This window comes from Coffea eugenioides, chromosome 11 (assembly GCF_003713205.1).
Source record: "Coffea eugenioides isolate CCC68of chromosome 11, Ceug_1.0, whole genome shotgun sequence".
NCBI lineage: Eukaryota > Viridiplantae > Streptophyta > Magnoliopsida > Gentianales > Rubiaceae > Coffea > Coffea eugenioides.
Genome location: NC_040045.1, coordinates 32,627,781 through 32,645,123, shown reverse-complemented (window position 1 = coordinate 32,645,123; position 17,343 = coordinate 32,627,781). Strand labels below are relative to the sequence as shown.

General features: G+C 36.7%; 3 protein-coding genes across 3 annotated transcripts; all 3 read left to right on the top strand.

Annotated features, from left to right (window-relative positions):
* The first annotated feature begins 2,646 nt into the window (after positions 1 to 2,646).
* On the top strand, positions 2,647 to 5,399 carry LOC113753139. Its single transcript, XM_027297238.1, has 3 exons — positions 2,647 to 2,779; positions 4,836 to 4,992; positions 5,087 to 5,399. Exons 2-3 carry the CDS (start codon positions 4,837 to 4,839, stop codon positions 5,132 to 5,134), a joined length of 204 nt encoding a protein of 67 aa, XP_027153039.1. The 5' UTR covers positions 2,647 to 2,779; position 4,836; the 3' UTR covers positions 5,135 to 5,399.
* Positions 5,400 to 7,181: 1,782 nt separating this feature from the next.
* Positions 7,182 to 13,066, top strand: LOC113754273 (histone deacetylase 9-like). Its single transcript, XM_027298653.1, has 14 exons — positions 7,182 to 7,383; positions 7,494 to 7,606; positions 7,703 to 7,820; positions 8,227 to 8,301; positions 8,387 to 8,606; positions 9,404 to 9,467; positions 10,643 to 10,735; positions 10,903 to 11,011; positions 11,145 to 11,194; positions 11,282 to 11,372; positions 11,667 to 11,737; positions 11,974 to 12,033; positions 12,369 to 12,489; positions 12,623 to 13,066. The coding sequence occupies exons 1-14, from the start codon at positions 7,347 to 7,349 to the stop codon at positions 12,706 to 12,708; spliced, it is 1,308 nt and encodes a 435-aa protein (XP_027154454.1). The 5' UTR covers positions 7,182 to 7,346; the 3' UTR covers positions 12,709 to 13,066.
* Positions 13,067 to 13,766: 700 nt separating this feature from the next.
* Positions 13,767 to 17,343, top strand: LOC113752301 (neutral/alkaline invertase 3, chloroplastic-like; the record flags this gene model as incomplete). The annotated part of the gene is made up of 5 exons (XM_027296419.1): positions 13,767 to 14,087; positions 14,293 to 15,018; positions 16,354 to 16,519; positions 16,625 to 16,836; positions 17,143 to 17,343. Coding segments are annotated over exons 2-5 (1,257 nt in total), but the record flags the coding sequence as incomplete, so codon positions are not given.

The following is a 17,343-nucleotide window of genomic DNA, read 5'->3' as shown; positions in this document are numbered from 1 at the left end:
GAACAGTAATCCCCATTGAAGCTTTAAACATTTGGAAAAGAAAATGCAAAAAAAAAAAAAAAATTCTTTATTTTTTTTCTTGGCTAGGAATGAATTAGTAAGATCATGACCGACCAAATACAAAATAAATGTTATGGTAGACTATTCGTAATCTGCAGTCTTGGCGTAACGTATCAGCAAGAGAGTACGCTGGGACTGCAACAACATTTGGTCCTATTTTCTTGGATTAAGATTGATCATCTTCTTGGATTAAGATTGATGGCCTCAGATTCCTGACGTATTTACTCTAACGTTACGTGGGCTCAAATTATACGATACAATTCTTTAAATGGTCATCGGTAAGAAGCGGCCACGCGCCTTGATGGCTAAGGATATCCACCACTGCTTGTGCTCTTTATACTTTGTAGTTTATACCAGCAGAAACCATTGATCCCACTGTCTAGGCATGTTCTATTTATGAAGTTTCATCAAAATCAATAGGGATAATTTCAGAAACCTTCCCTAAGGTTTCTGACAATTTCACTAAGCTTCCCTAAGATTTGAAAAATTACACATGCCTCCCTTGTCATTTAAAATAACAATACTACCCTTAAATATTTTAATGAATTTCCTTGTTTGGTATGCTTATACTTAGAATGTTTTTAAAATTATCTTTTCATTCTTTTTCCTTCTTATTCCTTTTTATTTTAATTTTTTGCCAATAAAATTGTAAAATTACCATTATTATTTCTAATTTCTATTGTAACCAAATGTCAAATTAATGATTTTTTTGATGAGTTAATTTTATACGTAATCTGATTTTTTTGCTAATCTTTGTTTTCTATTTTTTGGTATTAAAATTAACAATAAACCAAAAAGAAATTGCCCAAAATCACTACTAAATTATGGTAATCCCACTACTCAAAAAATTCATAAACACTGAATCAATTATTTTAACATTTTATTTTCTATCTTATAAATCTAAATCCATAATAAAATACCATAAAAAATCCTATCATAGTGATAAAATTATTATTATTATAGTTGTTTATCAAATAGTAGGTATGGACATGAAAAATTCAGCATCTTTTCCTTAAAATTACATTAGATAATCTTATAATTCTATAGGAAAATAAATTGAAACTCATTACACAAGGGCATTTTTGGGTATTCATTTAAAAATTTGACCAAGTCAATATTATTTTAAGGTTTTACAACTAAAACTATCAAATCAAGGGAGATATGTGTAATTTTTCAAACCTCACGGGAGCTCAGTGAAATTGTTAGAAACCTCATGGGAAGGTTTCTGAGATTATCCCAAATCAATATGCTTCTTTCATTCCATGTCCAGTTTTGTCAGTTTTCCAAACTAAGCACATAAAATCACAATTTTCGTCTTCGGCCTAACACATGCAAGACTGCCAAGGAGAAGTGGATGCAGCTGACTGAGAGAGGCCGAAAGAAGAGAAAGGGGGGTTGGAAGCAAATAGCCATATCCGTCGAATGTGCAGAGCTAGCTTGCACCTTGAAACTGATTAACTCAAGGAGGAATGTTCTGATTGATTACAATTTATTGCCATGACGAACAAAAACTGAAGCCAAGACAAACATATACTAATATTTAATTGCAAGCATTGTTTTTCTCTAGTGTACAAACAGGAAAGCTTCTCCACACTTATGTTCTGATTAATTATTTAAAGTATTCCACAGTAGCAAGTGGAAGAGGTAAACTACACAATACAGATTCGATAACAGGGGAAGAAACAACAAAAACCTCGAATGAAATTTTGGCTTCTCTTTTTTGTAGGACTTAACCTCAAAGTCCTCCAATTCAGCAGGGTACTCTCTTCTTGGGCCAACCTAAATGTATGTGCCACTAGTACTCATTGGGCCAACCTAAATGTATGGGCCAATGGCTCAGTGGCCACCAGGGAGGGACTTAGGTCCCTCCTTGGGCTGTAGGTGAAGATTTGAACCTCATCTGCAGCGAAAAAAATTTAAGAGTTGACCCATAACACTCTCTTGGTCTAGTTGGGTCTGTACACCTACTAGCCCCTACAACAGCCTCCTTAGGCTCCCCTTCCCCCCTAGATTAGGATAGAGTAGGTTATACAAATGTATCGTTGCTGACAAAAAAAAATAGTACTCATTTCCCCAAGAAAGATAACAATAGGGATTTTTTCAAGGAAATCTAAAAAGAAGGCTAGTAGTACATAAGGTAAGTTGCATTGGAACCAACAAAAGAAAGGTAGTATTATATTAGAAAAATTAGAATACATATCCAAATATAATACAAACAAATTTGCATAGCATCAGTGTTATATTTCTTTATCAAACAAATCGTGTTGAATGATTTTCAATTAATTTATTTATAATACTGACTTCTGTCTTATCAAAATATGTGTGCCTAGCTCGAACAAGTCAACGACAAAAAAAAAACTTATTTGATTAATTTGATGACTCAATAAGCCTCTAATTTCTAAACAAATAATAAATCTCTTAGTAAGTTTGGGCCCATTACCATGATTGGGTCCAGTAGAAAAGCCACTCAAACTACGGACAAACTAAACATGGGTTTCTCTGATCTTGAACGACAGGCCCATTTCCAGTTCAACACCCGTCAGATCCGGCCGGCAGAAACAAACTTCGCCAATCTTCCACCCTTCCACTCATTTTAGTATTTTAGTCTTCGCCACAACGCAGCTGACTAATCACTTCTCTACCCTCCCTCCCGGCCGGCGGCTGCTCCTCCCCTCCCTCGTCTTCACCGGAGTTTTCTACTTTCCCCACTTTCTCTCAAGTAAGCCCTTTTAAAAACCCCTTATTTCAATGCCTCAACTCATCGGATTTTCATTAATTTACCTTCTCATTTGTCTTTTAATTCTCCTTTCGCTGATCTGTTATTGCATCTTCCGATGACAAATTTTTCTCCCTGACTAATTGGTTGTTCTGCTTTTAGTTAAATGGATCGGTTTTATAGTGAATACGATTATTATAGTTTTTATTTCCTGTTATTGTACCCTAAATTTAGATTCTCTGATATTGGTGCAGAATTTTTGTAGCTGTTGTAATAAGGTTCTATTTGTTTTGATCTAATTCTGTGAGAAATATTACTAATAAGCTTATTGAGGGATGATTTTAGTGAAATTGCATTTAGTGGACATCAATTAGTGCTTTTTTTTTTGGGTAAGTGCTATTGATGATAACTGTAACGTCGGCAATACTGCCATCAGTCTACGGTTTCTCTTCATTCAACTATTTTGCTTGAAAATTTTGATTATCTCTGTCATATATGCGACCATTTTCTTCTTTATCTTCAATTTTGATAAGAACTCTTTGACCAAGCAGATACTGCCTACCAGTGTAGTGGATAAAGCTCAATCAAAATGTGTTGGGTGCCATCTAGGGAGTTTAAATTTTAAAACTGAATAATCATATCTGCGTTTAGTAAGGATGCAAGCTTCTTTATCTTCTACCTGATGTCCACTCTTTAAAATAAGTTGCATTCCAAGGACATTGTAATTCTGTGGTAGTGTCCTTGTTTTGGTAGCCTGTGATTCTTCGAGGCAGGTTAATATTGAAGGTGCTTATCTCGTACAAGAATTTGATCAAGTGACAGAGACGGTGCGACTAGAATTTATAGTGGATGGTACTTTGACCAATAGTTCTATGGAAGAAGATTTTGTCTGTGTGGCACTATAGGTCGGGTAGGTGTACACTTAAGTTGATCCTCGGTTATCCCAACCTCAATTGTCAGAAGGTTAGGCTGTTACCTTTAAGCATAGAAGTTCAGAAAACTTCTTGACTCAAATACCTTAAAGCTAAATTTAGTTGAAAAAAATTCAAATAATATATATTAGGCAAATAATTCTAACAACATCAAGGCTGAAACTATTAGCCGGAAAATAACTTTCACCTTAATGGCTATCTTGAGTATACTGTCCATTGGGTTGATTAGCATTGAAATATTTTCTTTTGTCCTTTGTTTGAGGAGATAAATTGGTCGCCTAGATATTTGGCATTTTTAACAATTAGAACGTTTAAGAATTTTGTATCATGACTAATGTAGGTAGCATTTGTTTGTTAATAATGGAGCAGGGGTGTATTCACCATGAATGATTCGACTAGTCTTTAAATTCAGTTCCAGGAATATCATAGGTGCATACACTTTGTGGCATCTAAATGAAACAGTGCGGTGTTGCTAAGGTTAGCAAGTTGGGCATAATTTGGGTGGTTGCCATGTTAGGCTATATGTAATCTGTTGTTTGAAGCGGCATATTCCAGTCATTTCTGACTTGGGAGATAAATGTTAACTTGGCAGGAAACATGTACTGGTGGTTTATATTGACATATTGGATGGGAAGATTCAATGTTTATAATACCCTTATGTCAGACCTGCTATGGTCAAGCATAAAAATCTGGTGAAAGCAATTTTACAGTTATGTGATCCCATTCATTTTGGATGATCTCTCAGTTGGAGATTTTCTGTCCTGAATTGTCACTGATGGTCCTTGTAACTTTCCAAATTGTTAAGGAAGTAGGTTGATCGAACTAAACCTTTGAGTGTCAGATTCACTGGCACATTAAATTTTGAACAGTTTTAAGATTTCATGGTCCAAGCTACAAAAAGATTTTCTGATGGCGGCTTGTTGATGTATGTCATAGTGGTTACTTGGGCTGTGCCTTTATTTTGCTCCTGTTATTTGTGTCGGAGAACTTGAATACGCAGATGACTTTGACAAGTTTCATCAACATGTTATAGCATTGCATTACCAATATTGATCTATTTCCATGAGTACGTCATTGAACATTCCTTTCCACAGTTTTTCACTTGTCTACCTTATTTAATTATGCAGGATGAGTGAAGCACCTTTTAGGCCAAGAGAAAAGCTTATTGAGAAGCAAAAGTATTTCCAAAGTATTCACAAGCACACATATCTCAAACACCCTATGGATAAGATCACTTCTGTTGCCATTCCTCTCGCTTTGGCGGCGACCTGTTCATTTATGATTGTAAGTTCACTCTGTACCGCGAGATTTTTTTCCATTTTCTGGATTATGAGTACTAACAGGCCTTGCATTCCTTTCTCCTCCATGTGTTGTCCAGGCAAGAGGTATCTACAATATGTCTCATGGGATTGGAAAGAAGGAATAAACATGCCTCTTCTGATAATGGGCCCCTTATGATAGTGGCTGTCCTTCAAATTAAAACTTGAGTTGGACCTTGTTACTCGTTCTTGAAGTATTTAGCTTTCAAATGCTAATAATTTGTTGAGTTGCAAACTTGTTTGAGTATATTTCTTCTTCTTTTAAAGATTCAGTGCAATTTTCTGTGGTTTTCTTTGAATACATGGTTAACTTTAAGTAATCAAGCTTGCTGTGGCATTCAGTTATGGCACTATTATATCACAGCATCGCAATGATACGGTTCATTTTTCTTATGAGGCCTATCACTCGTATCGTGCATGGAGAAATGCCAAACTCGTATTGCGTGACCCCTTCAGTAAAATCCTCAGCCTCAGGAGATACTGCAAGTGCAAATTATGCCTTGTCAGGAAAAGCGAGTGCCGGCTTGGTAATGCAAGGGCATGATAGTTTCCAATGAGGTTACTCATTTATCTTCTGGTAATTTTAGCTTGATGTGGTTGGTTGATAGATGCTTTTGTATAGCGGAGAGGAGCAAACTGCAAGCAATTCTCACTTTTCCGAAATAGGATGCTACCACATATTTGCCATTTTAGTTTTCATAAACTTGTAGCAAAATCTGAAAAAGATGTAGTGCAGTAACAGGGCTGCTTTTTTTTTTCTTTTTTTTTTTTTGGGGTATATGGGAGGTCTTGAGTTCAGATCTCTTATTTTCAATCCCTCTCACCTTGTCGTTCAATTTAGTCCTTACCTGTAGTAGTAAGGGGGTTGTGTTTCTACCAAAGAGTAACGACAGACTTTGTTAATATTGGAGATCTGCAGGTCAATGCTAATGCTATGGGTGTAAAATTGTAAGATAAGCGGGATCATATTGAACAGAATAATAAGCTTCGTTTGAATTTGTTTTTGTTTTTGTCTTAACAAGCTGAAACGTTAATGGCACTTTATAATTTGTCAATTGCGCTTCTTGGGCCTGTTGATCATGTGAATTCGGGAGAAGGAGAGGGAAGGGAGAAGAGAGGAGGAGGGAGGGGTGGTGATGACGGGTGGAAGAAGATGATGTAGAATTTATTTTTTCTTAATTTTTTATATATTTATGAGTTGTTTTGGATATATTATGTGGATGAAATGTTTTTGAAGATGTTTTTATTTGTAATATTGTATTTGAAAAGTTAATTTTTAAAAAATATGTCAATCCAAACAGGGATTAAACTTAACAATCATCCTTCTTGTCGAAAGTGAGTCGTGGCAACGTTTTTATTCTTTCCTCCTGACATTTTCTTATGAAAGTAAGAAGTTCGGCAAATAAACTTAGATTCTCGGGCAATCTTCAAAAGCCGGCTACTTTTGAAGACGCCCAGGGGACTTATCTACCCAAACCCATCCCCCCAAGACCGATGTGGGATTGAAGCCCCGACAAGGGCCAAGCCTCCACGGGCTGTTGCTGCTAAGAAGTAACTACCTCCCACAAACCCAAGCTAGACGATCCCAGTGGTATGTTTCTTCTTGACATTTTCTTACCAAAGTAAGAAGTTCGGCAAATAAACCTAGATCCCCGAGCAATCTTCAAAAGTCGGCAACGTTTTTATTCTTTCATTAAAGCAAAAACTGGGGGTAAATTTAACTTTTCTCAAGCGAATAAAAAGTGCAAGTACCGTCATTTACAAATAGGAGAGTAATATCCCAAGCTTAAATTTACCAACATTTTTAGCCAAATCAAATAAAGCTTGAACGGATTAGCATGCTTAGTTCATGTGCCGGGGTTCTTAGCTTAGGTTGAGAACACCTAGAGTAGTTTATCCCACATCGGATCGGAGGGTTGGGTTAGTTGGGTAGATAAGTCCCTCGGGCTATACCAAGAGTTGCCGGCTATTGGTATTAGCTCTGGGATTAGGTTTATTTTATTCGACAAAAGTCAATTGCTTTGAGTCGGAAAAAATAAAGCTTGAACGGAAGCGCTTCGTTAGTGTCTTTAAGGCGGGATCGGGGTGTGGAGGCATCCCCTCAAACAGTTTGTGAGGCTGACACGCTTTTTTCACCCATTTGAAAAAAGGCGTGAGAAATCTGAGCTATCAAAGAAATTACTGCTGCTTTTACTACTAACTAATTCGACGGTCCCAGGAAGCTTCTTCAATGGCTGATAGCCTCGTGATGATGAAAACCTGCTAAGGAATAATCCTCTGTTTCTCCCCTCCTTCTCTCTCTCCGTCTCCGCCATCAAAATGCGCTCCAAGGACAGAATCTCCTACTTTTATGACGGTAAGAAAAAGATTCACCATAAACCCTAGCCTTCAGTATGCTTAGAAAGTTAGAGCACCCATTTTTATGCAAAAGGTTTTCATATTTTTCAGTATAATTTTTTGATACAGGGGATGTGGGAAACGTATACTTTGGGCCGAACCATCCGATGAAGCCGCATCGCTTATGTATGACCCATCATTTAGTTCTCGCCTATCAACTCCACAAGAAGATGGAAGTTTATGTTAGTTTTTTGTTTTTCCCCTTCTTCTTGTTCTTTTTTTTCCCTTTTTTTTGTTGATCTTTTGAATTAAGTTTATTTTTTTGGAGTGAAATGCAGAGGCCGCACAAAGCGTATCCTGTGGAGCTAGCGCAGTTTCATTCGGCTGATTATGTGGAGTTTCTGCATAGGATTACTCCCAGCACTGAGCATTTGTTCCCTAATGAATTGGCGAAGTGTAAGACTTGTGATGATTCACGCAAAATTTTGTAGGATTTTGTTTGCAAGTTCATATTTTTATGGATATTTGTGGTCTATAGTATGCTGGTGGAGTACCAAAATTGGAACTTTTTGGCTTTAATCTGAGGGTTTAGTGTTATTTGGGCTGAACTGCAGTTGATTGCTTGATCATAGTTTTGATTTTTTCCCCCTATAGGCTAATGAAAGGGCGATTATAGCTGTCCATTATCTTGTGCAATTGGTTAAAGCTTAAAACTTTTTCTATCTTTATAGGTCAACTGAAATTACAATTCTGATAGCTCTTCAGAGTGTTCAGATATGATTCTTTCTCATTTATTTGTTTCATGTACCATGTATTGTGTGAGGATTTTTATTTTACGAGGCTCATTTATTATTTGTTTCAGATAATCTCGGCGAAGATTGCCCTGTGTTCGAAAACTTGTTTGAGTTTTGCCAAATTTATGCTGGAGGAACAATAGGTAATCTGGTTATAATTTAGGATTGTTCCTTACTTGAGCTTAGTTGTTGTACAGTTGCTGACTCTAAATTATTGTTGATTTGCAGATGCAGCACACAGATTGAATAATGAGCTTTGTGACATTGCCATAAACTGGGCTGGTGGATTGCACCATGCCAAGAAGTGTGAGGCATCTGGATTTTGTTACATTAATGATCTAGTTCTTGGAATCTTGGAGCTTCTTAAGCATCATGCCAGAGTGCTGTACATTGATATTGATGTGCATCATGGGGATGGTGTAGAAGAGGCCTTTTACTTCACTAATAGGTAATAAAATTTTTTATTGTGTCTAAAGATTGTTATTTGCCTTCCCCTCTTTTGGAGCTCTGAGGAAAGTTTATATCTTATCTACTTCAGGAAGGAATTCAGCATAATACCATAGGAAGGTTTAGATATTTAGTTTTTCCATTTTGATATTTTGTTTGAGTGGGGGTTTTTTCTATTATTTTAATATGTATTAATTTGTTAATGAATTGGTTTAGGTAATGGTAATTAGATCAAATTAACTCTGAGAATCTACTATTAGGGTTGTTGCTGAATCCTATACATATGTCTTCAGGGGATAAAAATGAATTTCACTTTTCCCTGTTTTTGGATTGCTCAATATTATTCAGCTAAAAAGAGCTAGTTGAATGCCCTATCCTTATTTGTTTGTACACATTCTATTACCAGAATGAGTCCTTGGATTTGGCTCTTGTGTCTATCTACCACTGAAACTGGCTGTGTTACCATGGACCAGAATGTAAGTTGCTATTGCAGTATATGTTGCAATGGATAAGATAGCATCTTACCTTCATCATCCATGTATAGTTTACTTCAGATTGCACTGCTAAGGGATAACATCTGTGTATTTCATATTATGATCTTAGGTTTAGATATCTGCTACCTCTGCTGGTTGCCATTAGTTTCTGGAATTGTTGTCTACCCTTTAAGCCCACGATATCGGTTAACCTATACATTTGAATACACTTCGGTTTTGTAGAGAGATGGCTGCTAATGATGGAACATGTGACATGACTCATTACTTGTTTATTCGAGTGATTTAGAATACTTTTACTTGGCAGGGTTATGACTGTTAGTTTCCACAAGTATGGCGATATGTTTTTTCCTGGAACTGGTGATGTCAAGGTAATTGCTTTTAACTATCTTTTGCTTTTCAGGAACAGTTGATGAGCTATTAAAATTCATAGATTCATGTAACATCATTAGTTTCTATCTGTGAGCACGTTTTGGTTAACATGCAAAGGTTTTCTCTTAAACATGCACATCTCAGGAAAATCTTTTTCTGTAACCATTGAGTTCCTGCAATAAATCTAAGTCTTTACTATCATAGATGTTACATGTATTTTAGCTCTTGATTCTGGGGCCTTTGTGCGTTTAACCTTTATGTGGGTCTTCTTGTCTTTAGATAACTAAGAAATTAATGATGTAGCTGATAGATTGTTTTACTATGAGAAACTGGTTTTTTCCCCCTTTTCTGTATTGCTTTCTTCTACCTTGGGCACTGACGAGAAGAATAAATCCCATAAGAGGACAAAACCGACTTTTGAGAGAAGTAGTTCCTGAGATGGCAGATGCATGCAAGTATCCATTGTGTAATGTTCTTCTGTGACTGGTTTGCTTTACCTTGTCTGTGCATGACTTACTTCAGGACTTCCTCTGAAGGCAGAACCCCAGTCAGTATTTCAATCCACTTGTCTATAGCTATGGAGTGCTTATGTGCAGTTTAAGATGGAACTTTTCTGTATAAAAACATTAAGTCTATTAGCATTATACCAGTTTCTTCTTCTGGAAGAATTTTGGGGAATGACCTACCTTGTACTCGGGCACAATGAGAGATTTGTGCCATTCTGCTGTTCAGTTCTTTTAGATTGCTTTCTGTTCCTTTTTTAAAATAATGATTGTTTATTCATGCCTGAATCCTCCAATTTTAATATGCAAAGCTGTTCTAATTTCATGTACTTTCTTAACTTAATCTAATGTAGTGAACTCCTTGCAATTTGGTATAGTAGAATGGTTTTGGAGATCATGATACTGCACTCAAATAACTAGAAGATAGTTATAGTCATATATGTTCAAAATGTCAAGGTATTCCAATTTCATTTTATACTTTTAGCTGTCTTTTTGCTTGTCATCTATATACTACCACCAGCTATGCCACTCTTTCATTAAATTTGACTTTCACCAATTTAAGTCTTGCTGTTTTATTTTGGATGGGCTTATTGGGTTTTTTTTTTACCAATTTATTTATCATTCATATATTTATTAATGAGTGATAATCACATTTTGCATGTATTCTGAAGGAAATTGGAGAAAGAGAAGGAAAATTTTATGCCATCAATGTCCCTCTCAAGGATGGAATAGATGATAACAGCTTTACTCGACTCTTCAAAACCGTGAGTGACGAAAATGTTGTATTTATACTTTCTTCTTGTTTCAATGACTCTGCACTGGTGGACTGCTTAAAAATTGTGATTTATTGTAATGACTCTGCATTGCTGGACTACTTCAAAATTGTGGTATATTGTTAAGATGGACCTCTCTCCTGCGCTATGTTCTGTAGATTATTTCGAAGGTTGTTGAAACATACTTACCTGGGGCAATTGTTCTCCAATGTGGGGCAGATTCTCTCGCAGGGGATCGTTTGGGCTGCTTCAACCTTTCTATAGATGGTGCTATTCTACTTGTAATTGAAATAGTTTTTTTCCTACCAGTCTTGTCTGCAGTTTAGAATCCTATTGCATCTTCTCTTTTTGTAAGCTAAGTGCTGCAATCTTAATTTTAGTATATCTATGCATGTAATAGGGCATGCTGAATGCGTTCGTTTTGTGAAGAAATTCAATTTGCCCCTTCTGGTAAGTTTGTCTCTGGATAGTTAAATTGAAATTAAATAATAATGCAGTCCCATAGAATACACTTATAGGGAGAAATCCTTCCTGCAGATAACTGGGGGTGGAGGATACACCAAAGAGAATGTTGCTAGATGCTGGGCTTTTGAAACTGGAGTTCTTTTAGACATGGAGCTTCCTAATGGTATGCGTGCAATTATGGTTTCCTCACAATTCTGCTAGTTTGTGCTGTTCCTTTGGCATTTATTCTGATTGGCTTATCCTAGAATTGGAAGACTTCTGATGCTATTTATTTATGACATGGTCCATCTACGGATTGGAATTTACTTTATTCTGGGGGTTTAGATTTCTTCTCTGGGGTAGCTATTCATATCCTCCAGCATACACTGGAGGTAGTGAGATTACTGATAGGGGAAGCACTCCTTATATTGCATGTTACCGCATGGCAAAGTGACTCGAATTTTCCCTATTCTTGCAGAGATCCCAGAAAATGATTACATCAAATTTTTTGAACCAGACTATTCGCTGAAGATTCCTGGTGGACACATAGTACGTGAAGTTTTTCATTGGTTGCTGGTGCCTGAGATTGGTTGTTGTTTAATGGGCATCTTTCGAATTGTTATTTGAAAAAGCCTAAGACTGTTTTCAGTCACATTTGACCTTCCGATTTGAAAGTTTGATTGATCAGTTTTACTGATTGATATGGTGCAGTTCACATTACAATTATTTGACAAGTGTTCCTCAATGGTCATTAATTTTTTTTTCCTATGTTCTTAATTGAGCAGGAAAACCTTAATAGCAAGTCCTATCTTGGCACAATAAAGATGAATGTACTGGAAAATTTCGTTACATAAACATGCTCCTAGTGTAGATGCCAAGAGGTAACTTGATAGGACACTTCAAATTTTGGATACATCTTGTCAAGAAAATATGAGCCATTTGTGTTTGTATATAAATGCTGATTTTATTGAAAACAAGAATAGTGAGTAGGTAGTTATGCCTTTTGGGATTGATGGTTGAACCATAGATTGTACAAATACATTCTGTAGATCTATGGTTCCACAGACCCTTGAGGTTGTGGGTTCTGACTGCCATCTGATTGGTGATGTAAAGCTTTGATTGTAGTTTTTAATGATCTGTTACCTCCTTCACTCAATATAGTTGTTGGTTGATGAGAAAGACTGTACGCTGTATCCAGTACATGATTGGACGAAACTTGTCTTCCATTTTGCAGGTACCTCCAGATTTTTACCTGCCTGATTTTGATGAAGATGAGCAGAATCCTGATGAACGCATGGATCGTAAGTGGAACTGCCAAGCTAAACAAATCATTAAAGAATGCAATTACTTTTTATCTGCTCATGGCTTTGCGATCTCCTCTTAATAAAAGATGATTTTAACTCTGCTAGTTTTTCTATTGTACTTGCTTTGCAGAACATACCCAAGACAAGCAAATCCAGCGTGATGATGAATATTATGATGGTGACAATGACAATGATCATAACATGGAGGATATGTGATGTGTAAATTGTAGAATTAACTGTAGGAACTTTCTATTCTTTTGGGAGGATTAGGTGTCAGCTCGGGAAGAGGCATTCACAGAAGATAGATGTTAGGTTCCTCAGACGTGCTAGGGATGGTGGAGCATTCCACCTGTTCTTTTGTTTGTTCTGTGCGCAACGTTCTGTAAATTATCCATGCCTTTGTAATTCTTATGCTGCAAGTATTGACAGGTTGAGATGGGTAGGTAATTCTCATGCCTTTGCTGTAATTGGAGGAAGCAGTTAATAGTGACACAATATGTTAATGCAGTAGTACTAAAGCTTGGTGATCTTGAACACAGAATGTGAATCTATATGTTGATGTCCATAAGACCAATATCTCTACAATATTTCATAATTTTGCCAAAGTGGTTAGACAACTCGAATGTGAGGATAATCGTCTTTTTTTTTTTTTTTTATCAGACGGCAACATCTAGTCTAATTTACTTCTATTTTAGTTTATACTAGGGAGAGAGGTCCGACAGGACCTAGAGATTGAAATTTTATGTGAGGATAATCATCTGCCAAAATTTTATGTAGCGAAAATTTTAATCAAATCTGTAATTATTGGTGTAGGACTATAAACTTGCTTGTGAAAAACACATGCTAATTTGACAGAGAATTAAACTTAAGGTAAAGAGCTAATAAGCAAACATATTTTATGCTTTATATACAAATTGATGAAACTTCGAGAAAAGCAAGCATGTTTAGGCTAATATATTAACTCGTTTTTTATATGTTTTTACTAGCACTTTGACTCTATGCTATGCACAGATTTAATAAAATATTTGTATAAAAACTATTTTTTTAGTATCAATTTATATCAAACCGTGTTATTATAAAAAAAAAGAAAAGAAAAAATATAATTAAAAAATGTTATTTAAATCTAGGCTACATTTTTTTCCAATAAAAAAGAAGAAAAAGCTGTAGCCTAATTTTCTAAGGCCGATATATTCTAGGAATCTCCACCTTAATGTGGCTATATACCAAAAAACTGAAAAAGGAAATAAATGTGAATTCAAAGACAAGACGACAATGGGGATAGCTCAGAGCCTGCTGAATCAAGCAATTTAGCAGGCAATAAGTGCCTGCCGTGAATTCCACGGAAGAACAAATTAGACCCACAACTGCAAACACAAGCTCGACTCCATTAGTTGCTGTAGAATCTTCGCCTTGGCTTCTTTTTGGCCCCAGCGTACCGCCTACTGGCCCCTGGAGTTTTGTCTGAAAGAAACCCCATCAAACCATCATCCCCGCTGCTTAATCTACACCCTCACTTAAACCCTGAAATTATCTCCAGCAGAAGAGCATTCAGAACAGTGTCTGCTTATTCAAAAACTCGAATTTTTTGTATTCAAGTAAGTAAAGCCTTTCACTCCATTTACCAGTCCAGATTTTTGTTAAATAACTCTCTGTACTCATTTCTTGTTCTTCCCTTTTGACAATTTTGATATGTATAATGGGATTTACTCGGTTTTGCCACTGCGCTTGTGTACTGCTTCTTGTGTTTTTACTAAGTTGGCTGATTAGAGTAGGCTGATAATTTCTATTGCCTATTCCCAGACTTGTGCTTATGTCCAGAGGAACAATATTCTGAAATTGGTAGCGCAAATGGGAAGTTCGATACAGTTGGTCTTTGGGGCGGTGCCCTGCCACTATACTACTACAAAGTCATATTTTACAAGATCAAGTTCATATTTTTCAGTCAAGAACTATGTGAAAGGCAAATGGGATAAGGATATTCTGTGTGAACAGCTAAAGGGTCCTGTAGATTTTCAAGGATGCTTGAGGGTCCAAGGACGTGGTGCCATCAGCAGATTATACAGTGTGGGGAAACTTAATAGGCGTTTGGAGACTTTAAGTTGTAAATGCCAGAGGACTGAGAGTGTTAGTCAGGCAATCGTTGAGGTTGGAAGCGGGAAATCAGTGAATGGCATGTCGGAGCCTTCGAGTTTGCAAAGTTTGGAAGGGCCTAAACTGCTGAATAATGAGAAGACAGTGATTACTTCTGATGATGAAATTGCTGCAGCTTCGGAAATGAGTGACACGTTGCAGGGTTTTGGAATTAATTCTATTGAGGATGAAGCATGGAACTTGTTGCGAGCATCCATTGTGTATTATTGTGGTAATCCTATAGGAACAATTGCTGCAAATGATCCGAGTGCTGCTAACATTCTCAACTATGATCAGATATTTATCAGGGACTTCATACCTTCTGGGATGGCTTTTCTGCTTAAAGGAGAGTATGATATTGTTCGGAATTTCATTCTTCACACCCTTCAGTTGCAGGTAAACTACAAACACTTTGAGACTTCTCACACTTTATGTATCTGCACCAGTTAATGTATGAGATATTTTGAGCATGTAATTGTATTGGCGAAGTCAACAACGTGCATAGTCTATGAAGAACAGTTTCTCGACTCTCAGACTAACTGATGAGGAATATAGAATGAGAAAAGAGGGGAAAGTGTTGATTCTGATTGTTGAAAATTGCTCCTTTCTGTCTTGGAGGAATAAATTCTTAGGTACATGGTGATCCTTGAGCAATAGCACGTGTATGCCTTCCGTTTCTCATATCATCACTGCCTCTTCTCATGTTGCGAACTTAAGTATTTGATAGTACTCCTAGTGCTCTTCTTGCGAGCAAATTTTGTATGCATGTTCTTTTCCTTCGTTTGGCGTGATTTATAGAAGCCTATTATGATTGCCACTAGCATCGTTATGCATAAGACGATTTTGGTAGAAAACCGTACAATTTTACATAAAATGGTATCATGTATTTTTGGTGTAGTAGGAATAATGGCTGAGTTTGTGATAACAGAGGAGAAGTTCAATAGTGATTAATAAAGGTTTAAGAGGGAGAAGTCTTATGCACACCCTAAAAATCATATGAAATTGATATAGTTGGATATGTGAAGTTTGTTTCTTCATCTGCAAACACCTTTGCTAGGATGCTACAAGCTGAATTGGTTATGTTGGTTCTTCACAAAGTTTAGACTGGAATACAGCATCATGCTTTCAAAGTCTAAGCTGTTAACACATTGACTTATTGGCTGAGACCGTATCATGATAATAGTAGCTATTGTTCCTTGAATCGGTTGGCACTTTTTCTTGGGTTTGCATTATTGCTGTGGTTCTTGGTTATACATCAAGGTCTGCTTTGCCAAGGCTTCCACAGCTTTCATGTCACTGTTGGACAAGTGCTTTACTTGCAAAACTAGGTCCCCTCATTCTCTAAAAGGTTTCTTGAATCAAAAAGTAACTCCAGGTCTAGCTGTACACAGCTTGCAACATCCTTCCTATTTTGGGGGTTTTTTGGAGGGGAGGGGAGGGGGGATGTGGGAAGCTTCAAATCTGGGATTTGCCACCATTTTTCAGCCAGCCCGATTGCGCATTTTTTTCAATGTCATTTACACAAGTACCTGAAATGAATATGGTGCCAGTCTATATGTTCTTTCTTAAGTCAGATCTTGGTACGTATTATTCGTGAAATAATATAGGTATAAAGCTAGAGGAATGATTATGAATCCAGTAGGTTAAAGAACTGTTTAAATTTTGTTATTATCTCTGACAGAGAAACTGTGTTTGACAATTTAAGTAACTTATCTCTCCTGTTATAAATAGAGTTGGGAGAAAACTATGGATTGTCATAGTCCAGGTCAAGGATTGATGCCTGCCAGCTTTAAAGTGCGTACTGTTCCACTTGATGGTGATGATTCTGCAACAGAAGAGGTCTTGGACCCAGATTTTGGAGAGGCAGCAATTGGTCGGGTAGCACCAGTTGACTCTGGTAACTAGTTTCTCTTGCATGACATGTAGAAAATAAAGATTCTTTTAGATTAAGTAATCTGTATTAACATTGATTTTCTTTTGTTTTCCTCTTTTGTCCCTGAAGGACTGTGGTGGATCATATTGCTACGAGCTTATGGGAAGTTTTCTGGTGATCTTTCAGTTCAGGAGCGAGTTGATGTTCAAACAGGGATTAAGATGATTTTGAAGCTATGTCTTGCAGATGGTTTTGACATGTTTCCTACTTTGTTAGTTACTGATGGTTCTTGCATGATAGATCGCCGCATGGGAATTCATGGCCATCCTCTGGAAATTCAGGTTTTCATTTTTATATCCATTTCTGGATCCACACTTATTGTCTTTATATCATCTGCAACACCTTTATCTACCGTCAGTCAGTTACAGTTGCTTATGAGTGCATTCTTTTGGGGTGTGATTATTGGTGTTAAGGAACGTAGATACTTCTGCGACTATTAAGCAATGTAGATACTTCTGAAACTATCACAAAAATTAGGACTCAACGTTGTTTTTCTTTTTTTATTTAAATCACTTTGTATGTAGTTGAATATCCTTCTTTCAGAGCTTTAGCATAATTCGACATGTGATATTTATTGATTTCTTCAGGCATTGTTCTATTCTGCCTTACTTTGTGCTCGTGAGATGCTTGTTCCTGAGGAAGCATCAGCTGACCTTATTAGAGCACTCAATAATCGTCTCGTAGCATTATCGTTTCACATCAGAGAGTATTATTGGATCGATATGAGGAAACTCAATGAAATATATCGCTATACGACTGAAGAATACTCTTATGATGCAGTTAACAAG